Here is a 14,310-nt window from a genome sequence, read left to right as displayed (position 1 = left end):
TATAGATCATATTTTTCCAAACGTATTCCACTATGGTTATGCATAAAGACTAGTTGAGTTTATAGTGAATCAGTTCTACTTGCTATTTGGTCTATGCTTATGCTCAGTACAGATCCCCGAAAACTCTTTATCTATAAGCCAGTTTCTATGTGGAACGTTTCTATAAAGACTACCTAATTTTAGTGGAAAGGAAAATGTATTTTTTGTTATTATTTGGTAAAAGTGACAACAACAACTAATATGACAAAAACAACTAATATGACAAAAATGTGACAAAAACAACTAATATGTTCTTAAAAGCTTTAAAATATAAAATCAGGTTTTGGCTGTTTTAATTCATTAAATTAAAATTCATCATTCATTGTTTTTCAATACTTTGTGCAGTCAGTGACTCAGACAGTATTTTATTGATTTTATAGATACTATTTTTCATAACAACCTCCAAGAATGCCAGAGGATGCCCACCTGTACCTCTGCTACAAACCATTTGTATGATTGCATCTGACATCACCTCTTTGACAGTTGATGTATTTGGATGAGCACTTCAGAGAGAGTTTGCTTACTCACAGCATCACACAGTGTTTCATCATCCTTTCATCTACAAGACTTCTTCTCCCGTGGGCTGGCTGCTGGCCTCCACTCTAGTCTTCCTTCTTCTTTCTATAATTTCAACACCGACAATGCCTGCAACTGAGAGCAGGAGGTCTCCAAGGACCAGGTACAGTTTGGTCCTCACACTGATGAAGCTGCTCAAACCGAAAGACAAAGAGAAGGCCAGTGCCTCCCACAGGCGGAAATTGCTGAATGCTGCCTCCTTGTGGTCCTTAAAGAGAACTGCGTAAAGTCCTGCAATGGGAACAGCAAATTCAGGATGCCCTTCGAGTGCACTGTTAGATTAAAACCCATGGGAGAACAGCAATGTCACTTAAAAGTTTATCACAGGGTGTCGACTTTGGACACACAAGATCCCCTCCCTCCAATGTTAAGCCTGCACAGAAAAGTACATAATAAAGGAAATCTGTAAGGGGAGCAACCAGCATGCTAACAACATCAGCTAGAAAAGTCTCACACTCTACTCTAGCCTTTAATATCTCTAAAAACATAATGTCAAACCCCAACAGGCAATAGTGCCCATTTATGCAACACACTTAATGAAATGTGTGACATCATCAGATAAGGACTGGCCATTCAGCACTGAGACACAAAGCTGTAGATAGTGTGACCCATTTTCCATATCACAACATCTGATTTATTATCTCACAGACATTAAAATCATACACAAAAATGTGCTTATGCCACACAATGGCATGAAGGAGGCTACACTGAGCACATAACTAAAGGGTTCTGCTATCGTAGTGTCTGCTGCAAAAATTAGCTTCCACTATAATCAATGAAACAATTAGACCAGTCTTCTAAGAACTCTATTTGTGCTCCGGGAATGGAATGCTTCAGTTCTGTGCCCTGTGCAGCCTTCCTATAACATCATTCTCTTCATTAGAATAAAGTATTCACTTTGGCATGTTAATAATCACAAATAACCTTTTAGTTATAATTATGATTATGGGATTTGACAGATGCTTTTGTCTAAAGCGACATACAAATGCAAAACAATAATACTTAAATTTAACAGGGAACAATTCAAGATGTTGGTCAGACTATATTAAGGAGAATAGCAATAATAAACAATAATGCCAATTCAATCAATAGCCTAATGAAATAAACAATGAAAATGAAGGAAAATAGCAATAATAAACAATAATGTCCTTTCAATCAATAATATAATAAAAATAGCATGGTAAGACTACATTAAGGAGAATATCAATAATTAACAACAATGTCAAATTAATCAACAGCCTAATGAAAATAAACAATACTATACAAATCATAACGCATAACAACGATTAATGAACTAAGTGCATGTTGAACAGATATGCCTTTAGACATCTTGAAAGACCAAAAACTATCACAGGAACGGAGAACACTAGGCAACTCATTCAACCAACATGGAACCACTGAGGAAAAAAGTCTTGAATTTGACCTAGCGTTTATGACTGGTTGACACAACAGACGCTCATCAGAAGACCGCAGTGTGCGGTTGGGGATGTACATCTTGATCATTGAAATAAATCATTAAAATAACAGGGAGCAGATGCAATCAATGTCCTATAGGCCACAGTGAGATTTAAAACTACTACTGGCTACTGTAGGAGCAGTGGAGAGTAACTTGGAGAGGAGTCCCATGTGTCCTCTATGGCTGATTGCTTAGACCAGGCGTGCTGCTGCATTCTGAATCTGCTGTAATGGTCTTACAAGCAGGTAAGCAGCTAAAAGTGAATTACAATTCGCCTTATTCACAGCCAGAACGAGGCTACAGGGTACACCTGCCATTACACCTCAGTCCAGCAGATGGTGGTAGTAATGCACTCCATTTGCAAACTGCCAAAAAAAACTCACTGAAGAAGAAGAACAGGTCAGTGAACCCTTCTTCTTTTTCGGTGAGCTTTTTTTGGCAGTTTGCAAACGGAGTGCATTAGCACCATCTGCTGGACTGAGGTGTAATGGCAAGTGTACCCTGTAGCCTCGTTCTGGCCGCCGGGTAAATAAGGCGAATAGTCCAGCTTGGAGATGACCCTAGCCTGAACAAAACGTTGTGTGGAATGATTTTGACAATAACATGATTTTGCAATTGAAGCTACATGCTCAGAGAAGTTTAGTAGGTCATCAATTACAACGCCCAAGTTACGTGCCGATCTAGTCAGAGTCAGTGAAGATGAGTCAAGATGGACGTTAATCTGTTATTTACACATGGTTCGAAAAAATTATTCCATTTAAACTTCAGTAATTAGTTGTGTACATGTGACATGTACCAGTAAGGGCATGTACAAGTAGCAAAACTAATCACTTTACAGTATACAGACCACCTACATCAAGAAGGGCCTACAACTCTAAGCAATTTTTACCTATTTCTAAAAAGCAATGGCATAAAAGCAGTGTGAGGATGAAAAGGTAATAAAGTGCATATGTGTGTATAAACAGTATACTCTACACCCCATTTTATAAAGGCATACAGTACATTCATAGGAGATTTTTCAAGATCAAGAGAATGTGTGCTCGTTTTACTACATCATTCTACTAGATTGTGCACACAATTTAGTATACGGTGCGCTCGTTTTACTACATTGTGCGCCTGTTGTACTAAATTGTGTGCTTGTTTTAGTAAGTAGTGCACTCATTTTAGTAAATTGTGTGCTTGTTTTAGTAAGTAGTGCACTCATTTTAGTAAATTGTGTGCTTGTTTTAGTAAGTAGTGCACTCATTTTAGTAAATTGTGCACTCATTTTACTGAATTCCATGCTCATTTTACAAAAATGTATTAAACTGAGCGCACAATTTAATAAAATGAGCACACTCTGCAGCAAAACAAGAGCACATTCTCTTGATATACACTGCTCAAAAAAAAATGAAGGGAACACTTACAGTTTTCCACAATTGTTAAAACACATTTTTTGAAACCTTCCACCCTTTTCTCAATTCTCAAACTACATTCACAGAATATCTGACAGTTCTTGCAAAATAAAACACTTGCCTCAAAAGTTTTACTTGTGCTCAGAACCAAACAGTGTCAGAGTACCGATCCAGTGTATGATTGAAGTGTTCCCTTAATTTTTTTGAGCAGTATATACAGAAAGAATATCTTGCAATGAAACCTTACATTTTCAAAAAATCTTAAACATCAAATGTCACGAGATGTAATAGACATGCAAATGCAGAAGACATCATTTTAAGATAAACAGAATATTTAAAATTAACGTTAGCGGCCAATGCATGTGTCTTTCTGATTGAGAAGGCCATGGAAGGGTCAGCCACATTAATTGTGCTTTAGTTTTTTGGCTGTATTTTGTAAAAAGCAATAGACATAATCTCATGCCATCACCTTCAGCATTTTCTTTTAACATGTTTACATCTCAGTCTGTTTCACAATGTAAGCTTCTTTGAAACCGTCCTTCTCTTTCTCACTGGTTCCAGATTCAGACTGGGTGGTCTTGATGTCTAAGTTGAAGCTTTTCGATGACATTGGATTCTTATGGTGGTGGTACTCCACCATTAGGTAGGTGATCATGGTGAGTATGAGCATGGCCAGGAGAATGTAGAGCTTGATTGAGAGGCAGATGAAGGTACTGTATGCGAAAGCTATGACAAAGCCCAGTGACTCCCACATGCGATAGTTGGCAAACGCTGCCTCCTTGTGGTCAGGGAACAGAACTCCGTATAGTGCTGCAATTTGAATAATTAGCTGTTACTACCCTTCACCGAAGATACTGAGACAACTGGGGCTGTCACTGATTACTGTAACGTAGTCCTCCAAAAAAATAGATAAAAAGTTGCTATTTATAACAGAACTGACCATAGACCTCTGGAGTTCGCCTACAAAAAAGCTGCCATCTTTGCCCATATAAGGAGATCCGGTATGTTGAAAAATCACACCTGTTACACTCTCGTGGGGACGAAGAAGTCTGACATGCAGATGTTTTGTCATACACACTTTTTTCACCTGTCTTCTAGTGGGTTCTGTGATCTTCGGTATATTAAGACAGCGAACTTTGATATTTGCTAATTAAATTGCCATTAGCTTCCATTAATGGTGAACTTGGCAACTATTTCAACTAGGGCTGTCAAAATAACTGATTAATTTCGATTAATTAATTTGAGAAAAAATAACTGATTAAAAAAATGTGTGCAGATTAATCGATTCCGCATGACCTTTGACCTCGAGCCGTTCTAGTCAGACTGTAAAATGAAGGAGAGAGACGAAAACGTGCTGCCTGGATCATTGATTGGAACATTTACTTTTAAAAAATGGCCTGATGATGTTGATAAAAAATAAAGTGTTGAAAATAAAGTCCTCTGCAATGTCTGCAGCAAGGAATTTGCATATTACCGGAGTTCATCAACTCTATAGTCGCACATCAATGCAAAGAAATAAGTGTTGACATTGAGGGGAGTGTTAATTCATTTTCATTGTGTCCCCTAGGTTATATCTGTGGCCTGAAATGCCTTGTATGTGAAAAAAAAACTTTTATTTGAACAGTGAAAATAATAATAAAAGAGTTTTTGAACTTTAATGTCACTAATGCTGATTATTCAATGATTCATTTGAATTTAAATATTTAAAATACTTTCACAGCAAAAATTATATATGCGATTAATTTAGATTAATTAATCACAGAGTATGTAATTAATTAGATTATTTTTTTTAATCGATTGACAGCCCTAATTTCAACGTAATAAACCTGTTTAGAAATCATTTGGATGGTTAAATGACCTGTTCTGGTGAAAATTGTGACTTTCCCCGCTGCGCCTAGCGTGCCCAGGCGGAAAACCAACCTTGCAACATTGAGACTACCGTCCCGGAAAGAGAAGTGAGAAACAAGAAACTCGTTTTAAATCGTGTTTCTTACCTTGTAACATCCACATAGTCCTGCCAAACTTATCCTAACCGTTCGCTAGCTTGTAAACAAATCCATGTGCTTTATCGTTACCTTTTCCCACAGTTTGAAATATCATAATGCACAATTTCTCCAGCAGAGGGCGAAATCCTGCCAAGTTTCCCTTTAACACCTGGATCTCCATATATGGGCAAAGATGGCAGCTTTGGGTACTGTTTGTAGGCAAACTTCAGAGGTCTATTAGCTGACAGAAAGGTCAGATTTACTTACCATTCGTTTGGGTTTGCCATACGGCGTCCGCCACCCCCCACAGAGCAGGAAATACAAAGAACACAGGGAGCTGGTCTGGATGTGGCTTCCAGAGCAGGAGAGCGATTATGCAGCCGAGATTTATGGCAGCAGCTGTGAGATCAACAGAGCAACTGACTGAAAAGTCCAGCAGTCTGAATATCCCTACATACCCAACTGAGCAAGCATCTCATATATAAATATGCAAACATCAGTACTAAACTGTTGACTTACCCAAACAAAACAGTGCAATTCTTCCTGTATATCTTGCTAGCCTCCCAAACACAAAAGAACTCAGTGAATTTGCAGCACCAAAGCAAATCATCGAATATCCAACAAAATGTATTCCCAGTGCACAGGTTACATAGTTCTGTAGGGAGAAAAGAAAGATCATTTAATTTATGCTGTTTCCTTTATGTGATTGATCAGATCAGTCACATACAGCTTACTAGAATTACCATGGAAAAGAAAACATATAATACATACTTTGTACCTGTGCAATGAACAATACAGAGTTATAGAGTTAATCAAAAAACTTCTGTTTAAGCTTACAAAACAAAATGCAACGACCATTTACATTTTATCAGTGTAACCCTTGGACATCAGACCCATGGCCTAGGTGTTATGAGCATCAATCTCTATCTACAAATACTACAACATCAGATGATAAAACTGATTACTTGTAATTAATGATCTGTGAATGCACATGCTATTTCACGGTTCATACAATTACAGTGGCTCTTTGGTTGCTATGGATCCAACTTTTAGCTGGCAACCTATACCTATAGCCAACTGTGCACTGACAGGTGGACTTCTAGTGAAAGACTTGAAGTTATTATTACTGAGGCTTGACATTATTATACATTGAATTGACTCTTTACCTTGGTGTATTCACCAGACAGGAAGCTTTGCTCAAAGCCACTGTACATAGTCAAGGGTATAAGCATGACCAGCCTCTTGTCCCTCAGAAGCTTGAATGTGGCCAAGAAGGTTCCGCAAAATGGTGTCCTGTTGCCTCTGAATTCCCTTGCACTGTCCCTGTCAATGTTATCAAGGAGCACAGCCACCAGAATCACAGCCAACACCCCTACACCTGTAATGAAACAAACATTTACACACAGCCACACGCTCATGTCAACTTGAAAAACGTAATAATCACAGATTGGGACTAATATCAAAGGGCCTTCGTTTAAAAAAAACAACTAATGATTCACTCTTCATGGTTACAAATGCTTTCATGCCGTGCAAATTTCCAGAGCTACGAAGCAGGAAAGAAGTAAATTAGGTTAAACTTCTTTCAGGATTGTCTACTGGGGCCATATAATTTCATTTTTAAAAACAATACCCTATTTTACCAATGTAGCATCCAAGCAGTGTGTTGACGAGGTGTTGTGCAGGTCGGGTTGCATTTGCTCCCTGGATAAAATTTTCCTCACAAAGTGCTGCACCACAGTACTTGAGCTGCTCCTCTGGAATATCAGCTACAAACAAACAGGCATACCATTGTACACAACAACAAAACTCTCCTGCATCATATCCTATTCTATGTATACATGAATATAATATAATGTATGCAATATTAATGGTTATGCGAGTAATCCAGTCAGTTATTAACAGTTATTATCATACAATTTGTGTGATTTATGTAATCCTTGGATGTTGGGTATTCCTAATTTTGTGGTTGATTTGTGCGGTTGAGTTCCCCCACCTTTCTCAGTATCTTGGCCAAAAATGAGGGAGGACATGAGGTTACCCCACACAGCAGAGGACTGGAATATGAAGAAGAAGATGCCAAAGTACATGTTGATGAGGTCCTCATTCTTCTTGTTCTCTTTGTCAGCTTGCAGGTTGCCACTGATGGTCAGGTATGTGCATTTGGCCGACCACAAAGGAGAGCCTCCCAGACCGAGGATGGCCGAGGTGGGGATGAGAGTAGCCCTGTGAAAGCCTACAGTTAGCTTTAGCTTGTGTACACAAATGAGTGACTAAAACGTTACTTGTTGTTTTAACTTGAAAAAATGAGAAACCTGGTTGCCTTCAAATTGTAAGTTGACTGAACATCATATAAGAAGTTATCATAATGAGGCAATCGAGTTGCATTAAATAAAGATAGCATGTTGATCTGACTAATATTCTAAATCAGACAAGTTCAATCAACAACAAAGTCTTCTTTGTCAACACAACATAATTTTTAGTAAATATGACTTAAGATGAATTTAACTTGGAGCTTTTTTCCCAGAATGCCACAGCCCTAGTCAACATATTCCTAAAGAGATCACATATCAATTCCTTACTGAAATTTAATATTGAAATAAAATACATGACTAAGTGACAGTGACACTAAAAGCTTTACTGTTGTTGTCAAGTTGTCGTGCAATTATTTGTTGGTGCCACAAACCATCAAGTAGATGACCATCCACAACACATTAATTTGTGCATAGGGCTTATTGTTTGTGCTGCAGACATATTTGTGCAGTATTGTCATTGTGAATATGAACTCCCTTTGTACAACTACTAGTCCAGTTGCTACAGCTTTTATATCCATTCATAGTAAAAATTATACGGTCAAATAACTTTCACCTTATAAGGTAAAGATCAAATCCATCCCAGAAGGAAGTACAAGACACATAATGCAAGTAAGCCTTTAGTGTCCAACTTCGTGACACCTCCAAGTGGGCAGGTCAATGCTAATTGAGAAAGTAGTCAGTTTTGCAATGAAACCCAGAAAATAAGTATGTCTACTCTCTGAAATGTCCTATATATTTCAATAATGGCCCACTTTTTAATGATACTCCTGACAATACTCTGAAAAAAGCTGTAGTTAGGACCATAACTTACAATTTTAAGTTCAGCCCATATATTATTGAGTTGACTTCAAAATCAAAGTTGACGGTCATGAAAAAGGTCATGAAACTTAGTTGAAACTACATTACTTATTTTGGTTACACTTTACTTGACAGTATTGACATAAGAGTGACATGACACTGTCACGAACGTGTCATAAAGCCCACCAGAGGCTCTTTTTTCGCCGGCAGCTGAGAAAATTTGGGGTGGTCTGCAAGGGGATGCTGCAATTCTATCGTGCCACTATTGAGAGTATTCTCTCCTTCTCTATTACTGTCTGGTATGGAAACGCCACTGTTCAGAACTGGCTACAGCTAGACAGAATAGTTCACACGGCCGAGAAGATCATACTGTAGGTTGCAAACTCACCCCCTTAGCAAAAATCTACAAGGCCCACATGCAACGCAAGGGCATGAAAATCCTGCTGGATGCAACTCATCCTGCCAACCACCTCCTTAAGATCCTCCCATCAGGTAGAAGGCTGAGGGCTATTAACACAAAGACCTCCCGCTTTTTAAATAGCACATACTGTAGTGTGATCAGACTTTTAAATAACTCCCCATCCTTGCACCAATACGTTATGGAAGCAGATCAAGCCAGCATAGGTCTTGGATACTGTGTTTTTGCTCTTTTTTTTTTAGCAATATGTTTTAAATTGTATTCATGCTATATGCCACAGTACTATACAGTATATTTATTTTATTTACTGTATTGTCATCATCACCCTGTGACATTTGCACTTTTGGAAGTGAACTTAAATCCTGAACTTTGGGTAAACTTCCACTAAAATGTCAACTGCCACTCTTGCCTCTGTAGGGAGCCATGAATGAATGTACTATGTCTGATGTCTATGTCTTTGGCTTCTTATCTCTGTTTGGTGTCGTCTTATCTGCTGTACTGTAGAGCACACTGCAGCAAATTCCTAACAACTTCTGTTGTATGGCAATTAAAGTATTGAATCTAGAATCTAAACAAGTCATAAATGTTTATGACACAACGCTTCTGTTATTAAGTGTCATTCGGTTTTTGTCATAACAAGTTAGGATTAGGGTTAGGGTTAGAGTTTGATGTGACATGACAGTGTCATGTCACTCTTATGTCGATACTGTCAAGTAAAGTGTTACCCTTATTTTTATAAGTTGAAGTAACTTAAGAAAAGACTTTACTATGACTTATTGGTCAAAACCTTTTTTACATAGTAGAAATAACACCACATTCTATTTTGTATCAACTGTGCCACTAGTTTACAGGCAATGACACAGATTTCTAAGTTGTTAGAATAACAGTGGTGATTACAGTCAGCTTGACAAAAGAATAGAAGTTAAGATACAGTAACACCAAGGGCAAATAATTTTTTACTGTGTTGTATGTGTGTGATGGTGTGTTGAACATTTGTGAACAAATGGAAAGTCGACCTTAAAGGCGCTCTAAGCGATGCTAGGTAACGTCACTTCTGTTGACTTTCAAACAAAACAGAGAGCTAGCTCGCTACTTCCTCCCCCTCCCTCCTGTGCTGCTGCTGTGCAATTGAAACTCTCCTAAACGTGCATCTCTTCTGTGATTTGCTAGCCTGACGTAGTCATACTCAATTCTAGTCAGAATATGAGTCTGATACTGCTCCATTGGGACATAATTATGGGGCGTGTTTCAACCGATACAGGGGGGGAATGCCTCTGCACTCAATTGGATAGACCTAACCAATCAGAGCAACAAAATAGCTTACCGTGAGGTGTAGGAAGAAAACACACGAACCATCCTTCTTCTCCACAAATGCCTTGACATTGTTTTCTGGTCTTTTGTAAAAGTTAGTGCCGTCAATAACTCCTAGCCTACAACACTCATTAGCGAAATCTAAGAGATACATAGAAGGGTAGGCTATTAGGAAAAAACTGATAGCCTATATCCCCTCCGTTTTTAAAAATAATTCTGTTGAACACTGATATGTTACAAACATGTTAAACAGCTGGGAGAGGCTGTCGCAAATCCCTCGAACAGGTGGTCAATCAGAGATTTCAAACGAACAAGGGAACATGTCGCAATGCAACAGTGCTGTTTTCCCTTGATGAAAGTGAAACCACAAGTTTTCCCACATCTCAACTTTGGCCAAAGTTTTCAGAAATAATCGTTTTCAGTGATAAAATCTCATTAAATAATATGCATTTTCCATATGGGGTCTTAAAAGCCATGTATCCTTCTAGCCACAGCGTTTCTGTTTCAAACATAAGCCTAATCTAAGCGTGCTCATATGACGTGATAGTCCATCATCGTAAAGCACGATTTGATTGGTCCGCCCGATCTAGGGCGAGCATACTTGCTCCACAATGGAGCAATGCCAGACTGAACTTCCCGACTTCAAATGTTGTGGCGGGACTAAGTTCGGAATGGCACCCAGGCTAGTGATTTGCTGGAATAGTTTGTTTTTATGGGCTAGGTTTGCCCAGGTTGTTTTTGTTGCAGTTTTTGGAGCCTGGGCTGTCCACACAGATGGCATTTTTTTACAGTGTATTCAGGACACAGACAGCTAGCGTTTGGTTAGGTGAGGTTTGCAGGAAAATGTTTTAGCCTAAAAAACATGTGGCATCGCTTAGAGCACCTTTAATGTTTGGCAAGAATATCAATACACCAGGATCTGTTAACTGTTAGCTGGTCCAGTTGCTAGTGTTCTGCTGCCTCTTGAAGTCTAACTTGTTTATTTTCTAAATGGATGTACTTTACTGTGCATTTGGGGGATTGGGGATACCCTATTATTAACTAATTGCTCAAGGGCACAACGGTGGAAGACAGGTATTGAACCTACAACTTTTCAGGCTACTAGCCCAGCTCCTTATCCACTACACTTCCTAGTGCTCTTTGTCTAAATGACTCATTATAGTGTGATGTGTCATCCTCATAACCACTAACCATTAGCATAAACATGCAGTATGTAATAATGCAGTCACTGAAAGTACTCTATTGATTTGGTACAAATTAAAGATATCTTATTTACCAGCCAGGGTAGAAGTTCCCGATTGAGTAGGTGATATAGCAACACATGGAGGCCACAATCGTCCATTTACAGCCCAGGTTTTTGATGAGGATGTGAGGCAGGAACATGGAGGACACAATGATGGAGCCGTAGATCACGCTCAGAGAAATCACTCCCATGCCCTCCTCAGCATTCAGGCTGCTCTGTGTTGGGACACACAAAACAACAATAAGTGCAAAGAAGAAACAGATCCTAATCACCTTCTCTGATTTATATAGTAGTACCTCTCTCCGCTTGAAATGAGGCAACACAGCATACTTACACAACTGAAGAAACATAATTGCACAAATGTTGTAAATGTTTGAATCTGTGCCTCAAGAAGTTATAGTTTTAATGTCCATAGTTGTTCTAGTTGATGGTAAAATGATGGCCTCTCTTAAGTGATCTTTCAGAAACAGACAGGGGTGGACAGCAACTAAGTAATTAAGTTCATTTTCTTTAGTATGATTTTTAAGTATCTGTACTTTACTTGAGTATTAATAGTTTTTGGAAACATGTGACTTTTATTAAAGACAAATACAAAACTTTTGACCTTTACAACATTTAAAATATAAACATGAAGTAGCCTACTCGTTACTTTTAAGCACCTTTGAAGTGATTCTTTAAATACAGCAATGCAATAGACAAAATGTTTTCAGTATTTCAATTTGAACTTGGCTATGTTAATGATAGTGACAGGCAGATTCTTCCTCAGAGCATCTTCCATAATCATGCAGTTGGAATCACCTGGCATTCATTACATAGCTAGATCTTTACGTCATTAAACAGTAAATACTCATAATTGAGTAATCCTATTTTGTGTTCGGCAGTGAAAATGTTTTAGATTTGTGAACAGGGAATTAATAACAAGAAGGGAGATCCAAGGTCTAACGAGAGCCAAGGAGCAGGACCGGAGCACTCATTGCTTAGCGTGATTTTTATCTGTGCAAACAAATTCGTTTTGACTCTGAAGAAGACGCATGGGCGTCGAAACGTTAGTCACTTTAAGCATTGTGTGCTCCGGTCCTGCTCCTTGGCTCTTGTTAGACCTTGGATCTCCCTTCTTGACTTCTGCGTCCTGTTCCGTGAGCACCAACCAGGCTGAAGCGAAAGTGACCCCCTTCTACAGGGAATAAATAACAATTTATAAGTGCATTCTTGCACCCATTTTAACAGCTATGGAAATAGGTAAAATGTTGATGCTGGATGTAAGGAACAATAGGTTTATTCAAGTCCTATTGACCAACTAACGGATGTACACCCTATTATTAACTAAATTTACATTGAAAATAATATAAGTTGAAAAGAATACTTAAGATGTTTTAAAATTTAGTACTTCAGGTCATTGGCAACTTTCACTTGTAGCCTATTGGAGTAATTTTTGACAATGTCAGTATATTGTCTATGCTTAATTAGTAAAGGAATTGTGTGTACTTTGTCCACCTCTGGAAACAGATAGCAATTTATCATAAAACCCCTTCATTTTTGTTAGCTAAAACTTGGTAGATAAATGTATACATTAAATCTCATTCTTTTTTCATCACAACAAAGATAACTTCTTAAGTAACTCCCCAATGCTCACATAGGAATGCCATATTACATTTGAAATACTTGACAGAGCCATCTTTGCAAACATCCATAACTGAGATCATGAAATTAAATAATATTGTCTGCCTAAAGCTTTTTACCAAAAATGAATGAATTAATATACTGTAGCTGTAGCCTATATTATAACATATAATAGAATTTAATATATAGACCCACAGTAACTACACATGCCATATTTCACATTTGCGTATTCTATGTTAGCTAAATGAATAAATGCAAATGTACTTTGTTGTTTCAACACCTTTACACACAAATGTAAAATAACTGTTATTACCTGTAAACTTTGCAGTCCTCCATACGCGGTGAAGAGGGATAAAAATCCAAAGGACACAACAAGGACATTTTTGAAGTTCCGACTAATCATTTTTGTTTTCAGGCTCAAATCCTGTTTGGGGTAAAATTGAAAAGATTTCCCCGGCTTCAGTGAGTTACTGTAATGACAGAGCCAGGCCCAGCACTGTTCATTTTAAAGTGAGTCTATGGCCGATTCTACTAGATGAGGTCAAAGTTCAACTTTGGTTATTCGTCTTATCAGCCCATCTCATCAACAATTACATAGATGATTGACTCTTGTTAAGGTGAGCTGCCTGGCAGGAGTGTGTGTGTGTGTGTCAAACACATGTCCTTCTGAGCCACCATTTTTTTCAGGGCTCACAAGAACTACTTATTGGGTCATAGTTTTTTAAATTGAACAAAACCTTGATTTTCTTTCAAACATTCGATTTTTTTTTCAGGTATACTTGACATGCACCTCAAGCTGCAATCCATACTCTGAAATGTATGCTGTATGAATCAAAAACAACTAAATGTTTATTGGTTTGCAAACTACAGTTGTGAGAATAAGTTTACACACCCATGCTAAAGTTGAAAAAAATCATCTTTTGGAAATTGACCTTAAAGGGATATTCCACCATTTGGGGAATTAGACTCATTTTCCACCTCCCCTTGAGTTAAACAATTGATTTTTACCTTTCTCCAGCCGTTCTCTGAGTCTGGCGATACCACTTTTAGCTCCAGCCTAGCATAGATCATTGGATCCGATTAGACCATTAGCATCTCGCCTGCTAGCATCACGTTTAAAAGTGACTACGATTTCCGGTAATTTTCCTATATAAAACT

The 14,310-nt window shown here is 38.1% G+C and overlaps 1 protein-coding gene across 2 annotated transcripts; it reads right to left on the bottom strand.

Moving 5' to 3' along the window:
• Positions 1–315: 315 nt before the first annotated feature.
• On the bottom strand, positions 316–13,641 carry unc93a (unc-93 homolog A). Of its 2 annotated transcripts, none has more exons than XM_042096435.1 (8): positions 13,466–13,641; positions 11,566–11,747; positions 7,444–7,673; positions 7,091–7,216; positions 6,617–6,828; positions 5,970–6,105; positions 5,718–5,849; positions 316–846 (listed from the first exon to the last, which is right to left on the bottom strand). In XM_042096435.1, exons 1-8 carry the CDS (start codon positions 13,553–13,555, stop codon positions 599–601), a joined length of 1,356 nt encoding a protein of 451 aa, XP_041952369.1. In that variant the 5' UTR covers positions 13,556–13,641; the 3' UTR covers positions 316–598. The 2 variants fall into 2 exon arrangements, with proteins under 2 accessions (XP_041952369.1, XP_041952368.1); XM_042096434.1 differs by lacking the exon at positions 316–846 and adding an exon at positions 3,612–4,275.
• Between the last annotated feature and the right edge of the window lie 669 nt (positions 13,642–14,310).

This window comes from Alosa sapidissima, chromosome 6, assembly GCF_018492685.1.
Source record: "Alosa sapidissima isolate fAloSap1 chromosome 6, fAloSap1.pri, whole genome shotgun sequence".
In the NCBI taxonomy this organism is placed as follows: domain Eukaryota; kingdom Metazoa; phylum Chordata; class Actinopteri; order Clupeiformes; family Clupeidae; genus Alosa; species Alosa sapidissima.
The sequence above is the reverse complement of the archived record's forward strand: the minus strand, read 5'-3'. Positions and strand labels throughout refer to the sequence as shown.